Source organism: Lutjanus erythropterus, chromosome 1, assembly GCF_056507025.1.
Source record: "Lutjanus erythropterus isolate fLutEry1 chromosome 1, fLutEry1.hap2, whole genome shotgun sequence".
Taxonomy (NCBI): domain Eukaryota; kingdom Metazoa; phylum Chordata; class Actinopteri; order Lutjaniformes; family Lutjanidae; genus Lutjanus; species Lutjanus erythropterus.
Window position 1 is genome coordinate 20,067,613 of NC_139317.1, and position 18,511 is coordinate 20,086,123.

At 39.1% G+C, this 18,511-nt stretch overlaps 1 protein-coding gene across 1 annotated transcript in view; it reads left to right on the forward strand.

The window, feature by feature from the left end:
• igdcc3 (immunoglobulin superfamily, DCC subclass, member 3) overlaps positions 1-5,256 on the forward strand; it is a 72,784-nt gene extending 67,528 nt beyond the window's left edge. The window contains exon 14 of the mRNA XM_084716229.1: positions 460-5,256. Within this exon, the coding sequence (XP_084572355.1) occupies positions 460-585 (126 nt within the window). The 3' untranslated portion in view covers positions 586-5,256. The remainder of the gene's footprint in view (positions 1-459) is intronic.
• Positions 5,257-18,511: the final 13,255 nt, after the last annotated feature.

Sequence of the window (18,511 nt, forward strand, 5' to 3'; positions counted from 1 at the left end):
TGCAACGTCGTGTCTTTTTGGTGAAGAATGGCTGCAGCCTCTAAGAGTCACGACTTGCTAACACCGAAGGACAAATCAAAGCAAGATTGAACTTCCTTTGGTCTTTCTTTCTTTATTTTATTCATTATTTCTCTAAGAATAGTTGAATCAATAGAAAACCAGTTATCCTCAACAAAACAGTACAGCGGAAACAACACAACACAGCACAGTATAAACAGGATAAAGGGTTTCTTACAGACTGTAAAGATGTAGGCTGAAGTTACGGCTTACGGCCACAAGTGGTGGTTGTAAAGATAACAGTTACCATGACCCCAAGACACGTCACGATATCATCAGACCGCATCTTTTGTGATTGTCTTCATGTGAAAGAGACTCTATAGTGGCAGAACTCAAATATTGTACATTTAAATGCACACTCTGTCTAACTCTGTGATTATTTTTGTTTGCATGTGTTTTCAGTCCGACTCCTACGCACTGAACGACACCCAGCTGTCAACAATACCGCTGGACGAGTTCGGGGTGGAGCGGGAGACGCAGTTCCAGGATCCTCCTGCAGCAGGAGTGGGTCGGCAGGACCAAGGCTAATCATGTATGAAGGCCAATTCACACGACACTGTCCACAGTGTCCACTTAGACTCTTCTCTCACTCAGGTTGACAAGTGTTTCCTTTCAAAGTAGGTTTTCCTTTTGTGCAAAGATTTTTTTTATTGGTAAGTTAAGAAGTTCTGGAGGATCTAGGACTGTATATCGTCAAGTGTTTGGGCCTGGAGTTTGGGAGAGCTCTCTTCTGATGAATGGCTGTTTCGAGCTCGGCAGGCCAGTTAAATGTTTTTTATTTGTACAATTTGGTCTTTTGTTAATTTTCTGGTGTTGCGCAGTACACAGAATAGAGGCTCCAGAATGTCCTTGTTATACAATGATGATTTTATTTTTAAGTTTATAAATATATATATATACATATATATCTTTATCACATATATGTCAAAGTGGTTATAAGTTATTGGTCTTATCTCTACTTTTCTGTGGATGTCAAAGACTCCTGCTGCCTGCTCTCACCTACCAATGATTCCACCTTCTCGCTCACAGAAGACCTCAGCCTTCGTCCAGGGATTCGATATATTCTGTCTCAGGACTTTGTTTCAGTGATATCAACATTTTTTTATGAGTTCTCGGCCTTCATACAGGCGCTAGACTTGGCTGTGTGAACGTTACGATTCAACAAAAACCTACCTCAGCCGGAATGAATGTGTTGCGGGAAGCTTTTAAGGACTTAACCTTCCCCTGTGCTCACAATTACTTTACATGCGGAGGAACTGATTGGTTTGAAGATTACGAGATCAGGTGCCGCACTACCTCAGATGTCAAGAATCGTCTCTCTCTCTTGCTTGTCGAAGCAAAGTGAAAAAAAAAAACGAGTATCCAACATAAAGCACTTCCAAATGCTGAAGTTAATGTTCTACCTCAAGATAACAATGTTAATGTTGTCGCTGTTGTTGTTGTTGTTTGTCTGTTTATTGCATAATGAAAAACCCTCTTTTCCCCCCTTTGTGAAATCCTGGCTTCCCTCTGTTGATGAATATGGTGTTTGTAGATACAATGTCAGTACCTCATGCAAGTTGACAGACTGATAACACTGTTGTATGAATTACAGTATGTGAGGAATATGTGTGAATTATGCTGTTCCATTATAAGCTTCTGTTTTTAGATTTTATTTCATTCGGAAGATCATGATATTCTCTTTTTCAAATGTAGTTGTTTCAGTTGAGTGAACCGTTAGAGATACACTGCTTTGCTAATAACATTTTCAGGATTATTTACCACTGAGAGATGAAATACATAATGTGCAGTTGTTTGCAATTTAATCTGATATGCAGACTTCATACATGTGTCTAAAATTAGCGCTATGATTGAATTTTGTGTGCATGTGTGTGCAGATATGTTTATTGATTGAATGAATGTTTTCATACATATAAGATGTATGTCAAACAAGAAGAAAGTGAAGCACAACTGTTATCAAAATGTTAAAAGATTATTCCACTATTGTTGATGTAATGACGTAAAGGAATCATTTGACACTTTGGTAAAACACTTAATGACTTTCTTGCTCACAGTTGGATGATACCACTCTTGTCTCTCTGTGTTAACTGTGAAGCTTTAGCTGGTATGTTGTTAGCCTAGCTTAGCATGTACAAGACAGCGAATAACTCCCCCTATTACTGAGGACAGATTAAACAGACCAGATGTATTGTGTTAATTAGTGAATTTTAGAGTTGCTGGTAGGCAGATTTTTTAATTTTGTATCGACCCTGGCAAGCTGTTCCTTACAGTTTTAAGTCTTTATGCCAAGCTAAGCTAATTAACACCCAGCTCTAGCCTCATACTTAATAAAAGTAGTTTGATATTTTTAGAAACACATGTATTGGCTTTCTTGCTGACAGTTGGATGATACCACTCTGTCTCTGTGTTAATTGTAAAGCTATAGCCCGGAGGTTAGCCTAGCTTAGCATGTATAGTACAGTATATAACCCCCCCTTAAAATCACAAATGGTTGTGTTTACATCACTGTTGAGTACAGATTAAAAGAAATGAGATGTAATCTGTTAATTAGTGTTCTTTAGGTGCTGTTAAGCACAATTTTGAACTTTAAATCAAACCAGTTTAGCTGTTTCCCATTCTTCAAGTCTTCATGCTAAGCTAAGCTAATTAACACCAAGCTCTAGCTACATGTTTAAAGAAATAGTTTGACATTTTCGGAAGTATGCTTATTGGCTTTGTAGTTGACAGTTGGATGATACCACTCTGTGTCTATGTTAATTGTGAAGCTATAGTCAGGAAGCAGTTAACCTAGCTTAGCCTGACCAGTACAGCAAATAACTCCCCCTATGTTTGAGATGTAACCTCTTAATTAGGGAGCTTTTAGGCACCATTAGCCAGAATTTAGAACTCTGGATTGAACCTGGTTAGCTGTACCCACTGCTTCAAGTCTTTATGCTAAGCTAAGCTAATTGCCTCCTAGCTCTAGCGTTACTATTTATAGGAATAGTCTGACATGTTGAGGGGTTTATTTTCTTTCTTGCGTAATATTTGATGATCTGTACAGTTAATAGAAAGCTGCAGCAAGCATACATTAGCATAAAGGCTGGAAATGACAACAGTAACAAAATCCCTCTGTCAGTAACTCGAAGTAGGCCTACCAGTTCATCTGTTCAAAAACTGGGTAAAAAAAAAAAGTGTAAAAATGACAATTCGCCGTTTTACGAGGAGATTATGTGCTGATCTGTTTATCGACTGGGAGCAGTGACTTCCTGGAGATTCCAGTAGTTGCCTGGCAACTACTCAGAGATATTTAACAGACATTAAATAGAGTGGTATCGATCTTCTCTGACATTGTGCAAGACAGTTGATAAGTGTATTTCCCAAAATGCTCAACTATTCCTTTGATTTAAATTGGCAGCAGTGTATTTCTAACCTCATTCTGGATGTTTGTTGCTGCAGTGCTCTTAGTGATTTTACTTTCACGTCACATTATCTGCCTCCTTTTTAAACACTATAATAGCCTTTTAGACATCTGGTGCCCAGGAGACATGACAGTTGCTGATCATGCTTGACTTTTGTTAGTCTCTTCCCAAAACCACAACTGCTGCTCAACCATCTCCCTCCTGTCAACACTGAGTAGTAAAAGTGCTTCAGGAACACCATGTTTATAGTAACGTGCACAGACAAAGAGCTGGCAGAGGGAGATAGAAGGTCGTTGGGTGGCTCTACGATCACAGGGCTTCTCTCTCCGGCTCTCTGTTCTGTGGCGTCACATACTGTACAGGACTTGTTTTGATGCATTATGGTTACCTACCTCAACCCTGTTTTTGGCCTTTCTCTCAGGTCTTAATGAAGGAAACATACAGAGTACGAACAAAAGAATAGAGAAATACACATATATAAATGTATATACAGTATATTGCAATTGTTGACACATGCTGGACAGACACACAAAAAAGTAGACAGAAAGGGACACACAGTACACAAACTCACAAATGGAGGGAGAACATTTTAGGACCTTTTTCTCGTGCACTAATTATTAAAACACTTCAAGTTCATACTTAGTTTAGTGGATGTGAATGTGTAACTCTGGTTATCATATTTTTTTTCTCATATCACAAGGTTTTAACTTTATTTTTGTTCACTGATGTTTGACTTTATATCCTCTGTGGAAATATTATCCATGAATTAGTGAAGTTAATTGACAAAAGTAAAGTGGGTGGCACTTACAACTCCAACATGCACATAATTCAACCCAGTTGGTGTATTTACTTGCCTTCCTGGCTCCTAAACCTCAGTCTGATTCAGTACCTCAACTATGCTGCATTCGTGTGATATTACTAAGATTGTTTTTATGAGCAGCTGAATGCAAAAGATTGATGTCGGCCCCCTAGTTGTAATTCCAAATTGGTGGTATTGGGAATTTCTGGCAACTATGATATCTTCTACTTAGAGAAAAGCAGTACAGAAGTACAAATTAGAACTGTATTCAATATCTCAAGCTCAAATTAATTTGATGAGGAAGTTATTTGTTCAAAATGTTATGGAGTTGACATGGTTCCTCTGTTGCCTCACGTAAGTGATCAGCAAACATTACAGTCAGAGTTACATTTAGTCAGTGAAACACCTTTCAGGTCACCTTCCTCAGGGTCCTAAGTTCCCGATGCCATATGTCCCCATGGTCCTATATTCCCCAGGTCCTATCTTCCAAGGCTACTAGGTTCCCAGGGTCCTATGTTCCCATAATCTTTTATTCCCCAGGTCCTATCTTCCAAGGCTCTTGAGTTCCCAGGGTCCTAAGTTTCCAATGTCTTATGTTCCCATGGTCTTAGGCTCCCAATTTTCTATGTGCCCATGGTCTTATTTTCTCAGGGTCCTAAGTTCCCAATGTCCTACGTTCCTGTGGCCAAAGGTTCCCAAGGTCCTACGTTCTCAGGGTCCTTTATTCCCGGGGTCCTAAGTTCCCAGGGTTAGGTTCCTATATGTGTAACTGGAGAACATAGGACCCTGGAACATAGGAAGAACCCCCTCAGATTACCTCTCAGGTACTTTGGTGGAATCCGTTGTACATGCTAGCTATTTCAGCATGCCTGCAAGCTTTCTCCTTATTACATGAGCTAAAACACCTGTCAGGTTTACTGACAAGCTACAATGCGTGTAATGAGTCAGATGGATATCGTGTTTTACAAATGATCCAGCTAATTAAAAATGAACTATACACCGCTTGTATGTATTATCTGGTTTCACACAAAAAAAACAGCAAATTTAGTATAGTTTAATGTAGTCTCACAGTGGGGCTAGCATCTTGAGCTAACACTCCCAAACTGGAATAACAGTAGAATTTCCAGTTTTTCCCCTTTTTTCTGATATTGCATGAATGCAGCATATGTTTAAAACAGGAGTAATGCAAACATAGGAAATTGGGGGGGAAAAAATACAAAATGCATATTTGAATTATATGCTGTATCATATCTTCTGATTGTCCACTACATTCCCCATGAGAGTTGTACCTGTCCCCACAGCAGAGAATCACCTTCCATCTTTGAGTTCTGCAAACCTGCATATACACAGGTTCCATTTTAGTGATCATCTTCGGTACTGTAATTTTATGCCTTTTAAATGTATTTTTTATGCTTATTTGTTTGCAGATTTTTTTTCTCCTTGCATCCATTTCTTGTATTTAATTGTACGCTTTGGTGTTCATATCATGTTACAATTGTTGGAAAAACTATAATGGTACTTGTCAAAATAGCAGAACAAATGCCCCACCTAAATGTCTCCTGCTTGCATATTTATTAACTCCCAATGTGATATTTTTTTCTTCAGGGCTGCTGCAGCCTTAATCAGTGTTTTTCCTTGTGTTGTTCTGAGTAATTTCACCGGGGAGGAAGAAGTGGTGTGCTTTTCTTCCTTACTTATTTCCTTGCTCTGTCTCTCGGTGTAATTTAGGGTTAATCTCCTCCTGCAGGAAATTGCCCACATCTCACCCGTGGATGTGACAGGTTTTAGTGCCATACTGTTTAACCTGATTCACTGGGGAGCGATGTGGTGCGGCGACGATCATGTTTACGTGATTAGACTTTGATAGGTCAGGTTGTCGTTTTACTGTATAATATTAGAACTTGTGTGATTTAATGGAGACCTCAGAGCAGTTCTCGCTGACTGACTGGTGCTGTAACTCCATCAGCAGAAGGGACCAGATGATTTCTTCACTGTCACACTTAGTGGGGAAAAAAGGGGCCTTTGTCTTGTATATTTTGCAGCCTTGGGAAGTGCTATATCACCAAACTCTGCACCTGTCAGTTAGCCAGTGTCCTTTTTTCTTCATTCAAGAATCCTGACCTTCGGACAGGGAGAGTGTGTGCTCAGGGACTCTCTGATCCTCTTGTTGTATGTATATCAGGAGGCCACACTTGGCCTTGTAGACATGATTTTCCTCTTTAAATTCTGCTTTGTGCCCAGTTCAGACAGTTGCTTAAAGGGATGTCTTCTTTGTTGGTCATTTAAGTAAGGATAATGATGGCCACTGGAAACAGAATGTGAACATTTTTCAGAAAACTACTTCCTTAGCGCCCCCCGCTGTGATGGAAACAATAATGTATGGATTACACATTAACATGAGATTACATCGTCTGCAGAAAAATAATCTCAGCACATTTATGGGAAATCACACTTACAGAGAGAATTTAGTGTTTTGCTATTCTCAGATAAACACCAGTTAGATTGTTGTTACCCTCAGTGCACAAAAAAAAGTATTTATGCAAGTTAAAAAAAAAAAAAGAGAGAGAGAGAGAGAGAGAGATATCGAAACACCTCAACACCTGTTTGATTGATTTCCCTCAGAGTGTACCAAAAAAAACACAATAGAAAAAAATAATAAAAACAGAGATATCTGTTTTAGCAATGAACCCTTCATTTTGATAATTAATTATGATGATTTAATAATTTTTCAAGCAAAAAAGCCAAAACAATGGATTAATTCAAGCTTTTAAATCGAGACATCTTTTCAACAATCCCAACACCCGTTTGATTGATTTTCCTTGGAGTGCACCAACAAAAAATCATGATTCTGAAAAAAAAAACTAAACTCTATTTTAGCTATTAAGCTTTCATTTTGATAATTGATTTTTTTTAATTCTAATCATTTTTTAATCATTTTCAAGTGAAAAAAGCCAAAAAAAAAGAGATTAATTCAAGCTTCTAAATTTAGATATCATATCAAAACACCCAACACCTGATTTTTCCAGCAAATGCACCAAGAAAAATTATAATTTAGAGAATAAATAAAAACAGAAATATGTTTTAGCAATGAACCTTTCATTTTGATAACTGATCATTAATTAAAACAAAAAAATTAAAGCAAAAATGCCAATTGAGATAACTTTTCAAAACACCTGTTTGATTAATTTTCCTCAGAGTGCATCAACAACATAAATGAAGACAGAAACATCTGTTTAGCAATGAAACTTTTGTTTTGAAAATGCCAAAAAAAAAAAAAAAAAAAACTAACTCAACTAACTTTGGGAGGCTTTACACTGTGGGCCAGACAAAACAAGCTTTTCAAAGAAGTTGGCTTGAGCTTTAGGACATTTTGACTGTATACAATAGTGATTTTCACTATTGTTGTCATGGACCAAATGATTAATTGGCTAACTGAGAGAATATCAACAAAAAAATAAAAGGATGTCACAGGGTGAACGAGAGTGAAAAGTAATTTGCGTATCCATCCTGCGATTTGTGTCCACTCCAAACTTCAATGGGTTCCTCCGCGGCTAATGCTACACCGTTCCAGCAAATTTCATGAAAATGGGGCCAGTAGTTTTTCCATAATCCTGCAAACAAACGGCACCAAAAACATAACCTCATGACGTTTTCGTTTACACCTCAGGTTCTCACAAAGAAGACATCCTGAACTGGGCATGTGCATGATTCATTTTACGTTCATTATGGTGCTAGCATGGCTCTATTTGTTAAGATTTAACATCTGTCTGTGCAGTTATCTGTTTTTATTAAGCATTAACTGAACACAGGTAACCAGATCAAGACAGACTGACACTGTATCTCGCTGTATAATGTCTGTTTTTTGGATTTAAGTTCAATGCTGTAATTCAGTGGTTGCGGATATTTTGGGTAACCTGAAATATTCTGACTCTGGTTTCTCCAAAAGTCTGAGGCCTGATGCAACTAGCCTCTTCATGAAATAACCTTTACATTATGTGGTATTGATCATTGTGGCACCAAATGACCATCTGATATGATTGTGAATTGATTACATTGCTGATGCATTTATCTCTATGGTGTTCTGCTCTGGGACCCCGATGCCTGTACATGTCAAATAATGCTGAGTTTAGTCAAATGGTGATTTAATGTAATTGTACTTTAATGTTTGAAATCAGTATTATAGTTTCTATACCTCTGTCGAGAAAGCAGATTTTATCCGATGTGTTTAAAGGCAGAAGGCAGAGAAAAAAACCTACATTAGATCTGCATGAGAAACGAAAAAGTGTTAGTTAATCATTATTTGACTTGTGATGGTAACACTGTGATATTTAGCCGATTAATGGCAAAATAATGTTGTGATCTCAATATGGTGCTATTGATGGTCCTGTCTCACATTGTCGGTCAATCTGTTTTAATGGTTTGTATTGATGAAAGTAGGTTGAGTGACAAATCTGACCCTAACTCTGTCGTGCCCTCGCTGATGTCTGACGATCATCTCATCCTCCTCATCCTGTTCCCACCTGTTAGTCATCCTCACGTGAGTGAGTCAGGGTGAGGTCCTGTCAGCCCTGTTAACCTTTAAAGTGGCAAGTTGTCTCCATTTTTCCTTCACAAACCATCGTTGCTTGAAGAGAATGTCTGCTGTGTATTGATGTTGTCAACACAAACTAAAGCCACTCGCTCAGCCATAATTTGGCCACTGAAAGAAGAAAATACTCCGGAATATAAATCTACTCTGCAGGTGATTGACCCCCTACCCACCCCAACCTGAAGTTAGTGTCGAACATGAAAGTCAATAATGGCTTCTCCCTTCCTTGTTGAAGGTCATTTACAGAGGCACCCATAGTGTAATCTTCCTGTATAGAGCACCACTTAGATTTACTTTGCATTAATTATAATGATTCACTGTCTGAGCTTCAATCCTGCAGCACTGCAGGAAAACAGGTATTTAGTCTTAAAGGGAAAATTATGCCAATATATTGTTGGCATATCAAATCATGTAGGCATGAGAACGTTTGACTCTCTCTTGCCCAGTGACAGTGGTTTGCACAAGGAATTTTACTGATATGCATAAAACAGAAGTATAAATGTCAAAGTAGTTTTAATTTAACTTTTTTTATTTAAATTGTCCACATTTTGTCACTGTTTCCAAAGGTTAAGAGGTAATAAGGAACGTTGGATTTGTACAAGACTGTGTAGAAGCCGTAGTTTTTTAATTACTTTTTTTTAAATTACTGTAACATTTAATATTTAAGAAACAAGCCAAATTAAAGCTACTACAAGGAACTTTAATATTTTATTGATTTTTGAGGCCCCAGTGGTCAAAAGTGTGTGTTTCCACAACCACAGCCACATTTATAATGTCAAAAATAACATTATCTAAAAAAAAAACAAACTTTGCCTCTAATTTGTAAACATAAGTAAAAGTAATGTAAACAACAAGCTTGATTCAATCCGATCCAGTGGCAAACATCAGGAATAACTTTACAGAAATAGCCAATCTTCTCATGGATGGTCTTATTTGTTTATGTTGAGATCAGTATGAAATTGGGACTGTTTCATAACCTGTTGAAAATTCCTTGTAGTAGCTTTAATGCTTAAATTCTGATGTTTTGGATCGGAGCCATCTGTGTTAGAGACTACTTCTGGATCTGACTGGTTGTTTTTCTTCAGACAGATAACTGGCTCAGTCTTTAACATTTTTTTTTTTGGCATTGCAAACCAGGACTTCATCAAGGAAAATCAGACTGTTTTTAAGTTGTAATAACATTCAGTAAAACATTACATATACCAGCATTAAGTCCTGATGCAGCTGATATTATGAGCAGAACAGAAATCTTATCATGCACACATGACTTGACCTCAAGCACAGTATTTGGGTCCTGATCTGTTTGTAGAAACGTTAAAATCACCATCAAACTACACTTTCATGAATGGCTTTCATTTACTTTAGTCTTTTGTTTTCCTGAGAAACTTTTAATTGCTTTTATACTGAAAGAGCTGCTCTCTTCTTTTCCAGTTCATGGTGTAAAGCTCACTAGAATATATGACCACAACAAAGGGCGAGAGAAGGGAAAAGGCTGCCTGCCATTTTATTCTCACTCAGTTGCTTTTAGATTTAAAACTTAGATTTAATCTATGCAGTTTTATTTATTTATTTTAATCCTGCAGGGTTTAAATGTGGTGCCAACCTGAGACCAAAAACCATATGCATTTACCAGTTGTGCGTTTAATGTCACAAAATAAGCCTCATCTGATGTGTTTCCCGCGTTTGATTGATTGAAAATGGATGGAACAAAGGGAGCACAAATCTGTGAAGTAAGCTCATGATCACACATCTGTCTGTCTGTCTGTCTGTCTCGGTGTATGTCTGTCTGCTTGTCTGTCTGTCTGTCTGTCTCACCATGTCTGTCTGTCTGCTGAGGTCATTGCCTCTGTCTGCTTTTCCAGTTTAATTCAGGTCAATATGAGATGATTTAATAAGCGTTCTCAGAGCATTGTCAGGGATCACTTCTGTATGTTTCCACAAACTTATGTTTTACACTCTCTCTAGACAAAGGTGTCCAATTATAAATCTGTATACATATCCACATATAGCCTACAGTATGTACTGTATGTGTGTATGTATTTATGTGTAAAAAGGCAAAATAGACCATTTTTAGTGGTTTGTATTGTTTTAGGGTTCATTGTGCAAAACTGAAGAAAAAAAACAATAACAGTGATAATAATAAACTAGATCTAGTAATAATAAATTCAGTGATTGTCTTTTGTATTTATTCTACGTGTGTGTGTTTGTGTGTGTGTATGTGTGTGTGTGAGAGAGAGAGAGAGTTTGGTGGATAAAGAAGTTTGATTTACAGCACAGATGTGTGTTTGCCCGCTTGCTTCTTGCGGTCCACTGAGATGCAGCAGATCAATCCGAAGCAGGCCTCTCCTCCGCTCCCTCCCCACTTTAGCGTCCTGTTCTACTGTTCAGCACATTAACTCATGGCCTGCTGGCCAGACAAAGAGTATTGAGCACGAGACCCAGAGCTCCTGGTCGATGGAGGCTGGTGCCGGACTTCTAATCACTGTGAATCCCAATGCATGATTGAACTTCAAGACAAAGGGGGAGTCCAATATGAATCAACCTCCTCTTTCACGCTCTGGTTTTCTGTCTCTCGCTGTTTTCAGTTTGGCATCAAAGGATAATTCAAGTTTATTTGTGTAGTTTTGGCCATCGTTCCTCTTGGTAATTCCAATGCTTATTGGTTCAATTAATTGCTGAAATGTGGGAATGCAGCAACTAGAGGCAAAAGGGAGCAAGAAACAATGAGCGGTCAGATGATCATACAGGTTTTAAACAAACCTCCATGTTAGCCAAACATATTAGGAAGAAGAAATTAAGGTTGATGTTTACCCCATATGGAAAAGAAATGGGAAAAATGTATAAGAATTTCCCTTTGTCTGTCTTTTTGTATGTCTTAAGACTCATCATACTATGATTCACTCATGAAGTGGCCACTCCTGCATTTTTCTCACACAATTAAGAATTAAGTATGAATCAAGTAAACATTTATCAATGTTATTTATAAGTAAAATGCTTTATTATGATGATAGTAACAGCTAGTGAGAGACCAGGTGAGCTACCAGGACACCCCATGTTTGTAGTTTTTAATGAAATGTATAAACGTGTCAGTTATTAAGTTGTGTGTTTTTTTATACATGAACTATGCCATATATTATATATATATATATTTTGTTTTCTATTTTCTTATATGTTTATGTTTCATATACTCTATGTGACATCTTGGATGCCGTGTAAGGTTTTCATACAATACTTGCAAGATTTCAGTTTTACTAATGGTTGCCCAGCTCTAAGTTTAATACTGCACATATCCACATATCACATCTTGTATCAGGCTTTACTGTCATATATAGTGCATAAAAGTTCCCAAATTACCTAAGTGTCATATTACACAAATTTACCAATTTTGTACCATTTTTTATCTGGTTTGACATATGACTTACAAGTTTCAGATAAAAGACATAAATATTTTATAAAATGTATCCATATCTTATCCTTACGGGCCATTTACAATTAGCTGGTCTGGAGCTTTAGATTATATAACACATTAGGACACAGCTTTGTTAAATGCTCTACTCTGATTGGTCAATTAAAGCACTCTAAGCACACCAACAAAATATTTTTTAAATCAATATTTTGTGTCAGATTATTGATTTATTTTGATGAGTAACTGCATAATAAGCAGGATCATGTACAGTGAGCAGGTCATTATTCTGAAATAAACCCCTTCAGGATGATCACGGTTGTGCACCTCACTGTCGGGGTTTATTTCACAAAAGTGATATGCTCACTGTACATAATCCCTCACGAAGTCATCAACAGATCAAGTTGCAGCAGAAATTTCTGTTTTTCAGGGCACTTAAAGGAATTTATTGCTAAAACTATCCATGGTAACATGCATCATCCATCACTGATTTCCACTGTTCAACTTTGACCTATTGTGTATACTGTAGTTGTGCAGTTTTCCTGTGCAGTAAGGTTTTATTATTACTAGGGATGCACTGATAGCACTTTTTTTCAGACCAAGTACAAGTACTTACATATGAGTACTTAATAATGTCATCAAAATTCTTACAATAACTTTTAAAACATGTTTTATTTTCATTAGATGGTCACTTTCTAAATGTAACAAATCATTGTTGCTGTTTTGTGCTACAAGTGTGACCATAGTTAACTATGCACATTACATTTTTAGGTTATTTGTAGTAAATGACCTTACTGATTTTGTGTTCCTGTGTGCAGTTCCTGTGCAGTTTACTGTGTATATTTCAGTATAATCATTTCACATCATTATTATGGACTTGCAGAATTAAGTTTACTATTATAAATGGTGTTATATATGATAATTATTTCATTATCATTTACAGCATTTTACCTAGTATTTTAAGTTAACATTTACATGTGTAGTATTTAAGTTTCTTCTTCATGTCCCTCTTGTGTAAGAGTTAATTGGTTCCTACCTGTCATTGTTTAGGGGGGACAGGTATGAGTGTGGTGCCATGTGTGCAACACTTTTGTTTTCCCTGCTGTGAACCCTAAAGGCTGTGCTGTCAGGCCGTTTTGTTGAAGAATAAGTACACAAAGAGAAGTTGTAGCATCTTATTACGAAGAAAAGAGGGTTACAGACCTACAGACTGGTGGCGGCGGTGTTTTTTCTTCGTTTTCGGATTAATTTGCTGAGGCATCAACTAGTTTACATCCGCCGGGACTTATTGGACAGCGGCTGGCTGCGGTGTACAGGTGAACTCTGCATTTATGTCAGTTTTACATGGACTTGCATGGGATTTTACGGACAAAGTCGCTGCTGTCATTAATGGATGATGTTGAGGACAGCGAGTCTCTCGCTCATGATGACATCACGTCCAAAAAAAGAGGGTAAGCATCAGCAAACGTCTTGAATTCTGCATCATGGCGGTTTTTTAGATGTTTACTTGTATCGAGCGGCTACTTTTCGTGACGTGGTATCAGGTGTGGGGTATCGAAGTAGTTTTATGAGTATGTCAGGACAATATCGGACCGATACCCGATGCTGGTATCGGTATCGGTACATGTCTTGCCACTGTAACACTTCAGATGTGCTCACGTTCAGTTTTACCTCCTGATTAAGCCCAGTTATGCCTAACTTTGCGTGTTTACAAGTTGTCTGACTGTCTGGATGTTTTTTTTTTTGCTCCTCCACTTCCTTATAAATGTGGCTGAAATCACAAATCATAGATAACAGTAATCATAGATAAAGCTACAAAAATTCTCATTTCCTTAACATCTCTGCAAATTCTGAGGACATTCTCAAGCATGAGCAGTGAAGCTGATGTCTGTCAGTATGTGTGCAGGACTCGCTGGATGCTGAAATACTGTAGATCTCTTTTGTATATATTGATGGACATTATGGCTGATGGCTTATATGAACCGTTTCTCTTCAGGTGTGATGACAAAAGCAGTTTCCTTATATTTTTGTAATTGTAGGTGTAGCCATCAGATAAAAAGTGAGCTTTTCACAACGTGTCACTGGGTTATAACAGACTTCCTTACAGTGCTTTTAGCTGCTGTGAGTGGAGGAGACCATGTGTGTATGAGCACATACTGTGATGTGTAAATATGTGCGTTTGCGTGGGATAAAAGGTGTGTGTTCTGTGGCAGAGCGAGGCTGTTAGTGTTCATTACAACAAGTCACTGCTTTATTTGTGGGTTTAGTAGAGAGACAACAGCAGAGTAGTTTTCCACAAGCAGCTCCCCTTTCTTTAACTCGCATGGACACACACACACACACACACACACACACACGCCCCCCCCCAAACAGTCCAGACTGGCCGTGTAAAGCAGTGAAACTCTATCCCCGGCTGGACCACCTCAACTGGGCCCCGGCTCCTCCTGACCCCACAGCATTTAAAGCGAATTGAGAAAGGGGACCTCAGTTTCCCAGAGAGAGCCCAGAGGAGGAGAAGGGGGGGTGCAGCTGTCTTCTGGCTTCTCACACCGCACGCCTTTTAGCGGCTCAAAGGGAGCAGCCAAGAGAGAGGGAGGCCAGAGGTCACACCAGCCAACCTTCATACCCGCCTACCTCTGATGTTCCCCGTTTTTTTTCCCCTCTTCTTCTTTTACTGTTTCCAGATTTCCCAGCCGTAACACACTTCCCAGGTGACATCCCTCCTCTCACGTCGCAAATAATCAAAACCGTCATGTCAGCTCCTGTTTCCTTTTTAAATGCTGTCCTCCGTGTGTGTGTAGGTGTGTGTGATTTGTGGGCTACGTGCCTGTGTGTGCGCAGTCTACACTCAGTAGTACCTCAGTGTAAAACTACTCACAAGTAAAAGTTTGAATGTAAGTTAAAGTATGTAAGTATTATCATCAAAGTCAGCTTGAAATTATATTAGATTTTTTTCATTGTGTCAACCCCTTTTTCAAAGGAGGAGTGTGTAGCATTTAGTGACATCTGGCGGTGAGCATGCAGATTGCAAAAACATTGATCTAATTCTGCCCTTCCAAGCAAGTAGGAGAACCTGCGGAGGCTGCAGATCTCGCAAAATATGTGAAAGGCAACATCTAGTCCCAGTGTTTGGACTTTTCCATTGTCAGTTTTGACGATGTTGAGTCAAAATGTGCTCTGCTGATTTGCATTTCCATACCACTTTGAATGCTCCAAGCTGCGCTGAGTCACACCATCAAGTAAGTGCGTGTTGCAAGCATGGATGTAATGAACAGTTCAGTGAGAGGTGCTTGCCTGGTGCATAACTGAAAAAGTTTTCTAGTTTCTGGGTTTATCTCCTGGTTATATGGCCCACTGAATATCCGGCGTAGTGTTTCCCCCCTCGCTCCACCCACGAGTTCCCGACTTAACATTGTGGTGACGTTACAGGGATTTTTTTGGTTTGTTTGTTTTGTTTTTGGCTTGAGAAAAGTTTTACAAATGTAAAAACGATTTTGCTGCAAGACTGCAAGTAGCCACTGGGGGGAAAAAATGGCAATTTAGCAAGGCTGAGTGTTAAAGCCCTGGGCCCCATTTCCCAGAGCCTTTGTAGCGCTGCATGCGTCGTAAGTTGTATTTTAAGGTCTCCCGGGCTGTTTCCCAGAGTTGGGAAACAGCTTAAGGGAGACATTGATTGAATATGAAGACTTTATATCTTAAAACCTCAGAGGGGATTCCTTAAGACAGTATCCTCTCAGTGTGGACTAATGTGTGTGTATTATCGAGGTCCAAAAGTTTGGGAACCCCTGCTCTAGATAAATAACTAAATGTACTTCATGTACTGTTTAACATGTGAATCCATAACATCACATCTACCTGGAGAGCCACGGCAAACAGGAGGAGCAGGTTGCACTTATAAAGAGGGTGGCTGTTTGATCCTCGGCTTGTCCACAAGTTGAAGTGCTCTTGAACAAGAAAATGAAGCCTAATTGCTCCTTGCGGTTGGACCGGTACTTTCTATAGTGGCTTGCCACCGTCGGTAAGGTGAGAATTGTTGAGCACCTTAGATAAAAGCTCTTCAATAATGCAGCCCGTATTATATAAGGTGTTTTCTATGTAAGATTTACACATAACTTGTAATTACGCTGAACTCCTGCCTGTTGTACAATACGCACATTCTGTGAGTGTGTTCGTGTGGGTGTGTTTGTGAAGAGGCCATTTCGGTTGAAACACACAGTATCATTTCTGCCACTTTCCTTCTTCCTCTAGCTGTTGCCGCTGGTTCCAGTTTAAGATGAAGTGTCATGTGGTGGAGGGTGACTGATGGAGAATGTGGGCATTAACATGCTGAGGCCACAGGAGACGTGGCACTGAAAGCATTAATGGAGTGACTGTTTCTGAGAAAAGGAGGGCTGATGTGATTGCAATGTGTGCCGGGGGAATCATTCTGCAGGAGCCGACCATGCAGGCTGTATCGCTGCCCTTATAACACATTTATATGTATTTGAGAGATAAATCGGCTGGCCTTTGCAGTTGCACTGAGTGGAAGGGCTCACATGCAGAGATATGCAGCCATCATCTGTGACACAATCCCCCCCCTGTCCCTCAAGTTTCTCTTCATTTATCACTCAAAGACACACATGCATGCACACACTCACTGGTTAACACGTACAGACGCACCCAAGCGCCCTCAAGAAAGAAAAGGTGGGAGGGAGGAGAGTAGAGCGTGGGGGGAGGGGGAGTCGCAGAGATATCGCATCCCCTGTGCGCACGACGGCAGTGATGTGTGGAGCAGGACAAAGAAAGGAGGGAGGGTGGGACAAAGGAAGCAAGGGATGGAGATGTAGGGGTGGCTTCTTTGAGGGAAGAGAAGCTGGAAGGATGCTGGAGAATGGCAGAAGGTGTGAGGAAGGAAAACCAAAATGAAATTAAGAGGGACAGATGGTGTATGCTGCTTTGAAGTTCAAACTACAAAACCTGTTTTCTCACCTCAACAGCAGTGGCATCCGACCACGCAGATACACGCATCATTTGAGATATTTAGCTGAGACTTCTGCTGAGGTGAATTGAATGTCATTGTGGAGCTCACAGGATTGAACTCATTGTATGAAGTATTTTTCACCTCTCCCTCTTGCCATCAGACAGCCTTTTCTGACAAATGACTGCCATTATATCAGCCAAATACAGCTCGCTCCAAAGCCACCAGACTCCTTTAGCAAAAACATTAATTTCAGTCATTTTACCTCACATAACACAGGAGTTGTTGGTCTACTTCTGCCTTAATCAGCTTGACTGTCTGTGTTATTATCAGAAAAGGCTGTCAGATGACAAAGTAAAGCAGTGAAAATATTCTAAATATAGTGAACGCTTAAACAGATATTCATTTTTTTTAGGTGGCTAGAATACATTTTGCTGCAGACTGTTTCCACAGCCATACATTCCTACATCAGTTCACCTGCTGCTTCCCAAACTGGGCGTATGCCAACAGCCATCTGTTCTGTAGGTAGTACACTGACTATAGATGAAGTACCTCATACACCCCCGCTTCAAAAAATCAGAACACTTTAAGGAAAGTGTGCAGAAATGGCTCAAAAGCCCTCAAACACTCCCGGTGAGGATAAACTGGGATTTCAGTGTTGATTTCTAGCTGAAAACTGGTTGATGGCTAAAATGCATTTACAACATCAAAATGTAACAAAAAAAAGAAATTTGTTAAAATTTTTGATCGTTTGTTCAGTTGTAGGCTGAAAGAGAGATGATACTGATCAATATGAAGGTATCAATGCATTTAATGTTTTATATAAATCTCATAAACAAGAGCTATTATAGGCCGTGTGCTGCCAAAAGGAAACTTCCAGGACACGATAATGGGAGAAATTCTTAAGAAATAGCACCTTTTAGCGTAGCCTAACATGAATGCACAAGTACTTAGACTTTGCAGTTACAGCCTTGACTCTTCAGCAGGTATGTGGACTGGGATGTGGTACAAAAAGCATTGCTTTTGAAATAAAGATGTGGTGGCTAAGTTGCTTCAACACATCCAGTTTCCCATCCATTTGTTGGGGTTTGAGTCAGGTGTGTAATGGACTTTTTATTTAAACTGGGGAATTTGGATGTAGTTTCTTAGTGGGGGACCAAAGTGGTTGACTCAACTGAAAAATGTTTACTGGGCTTAATGGTTTTACAGTGGGACAGCCCTGAACATCCTGTCAACAGTTTTGATAAAAAATATTTCTTTGTAGAGCAGCTCCTGTGTTGTCCACATTAATCCACATTAATAGAAA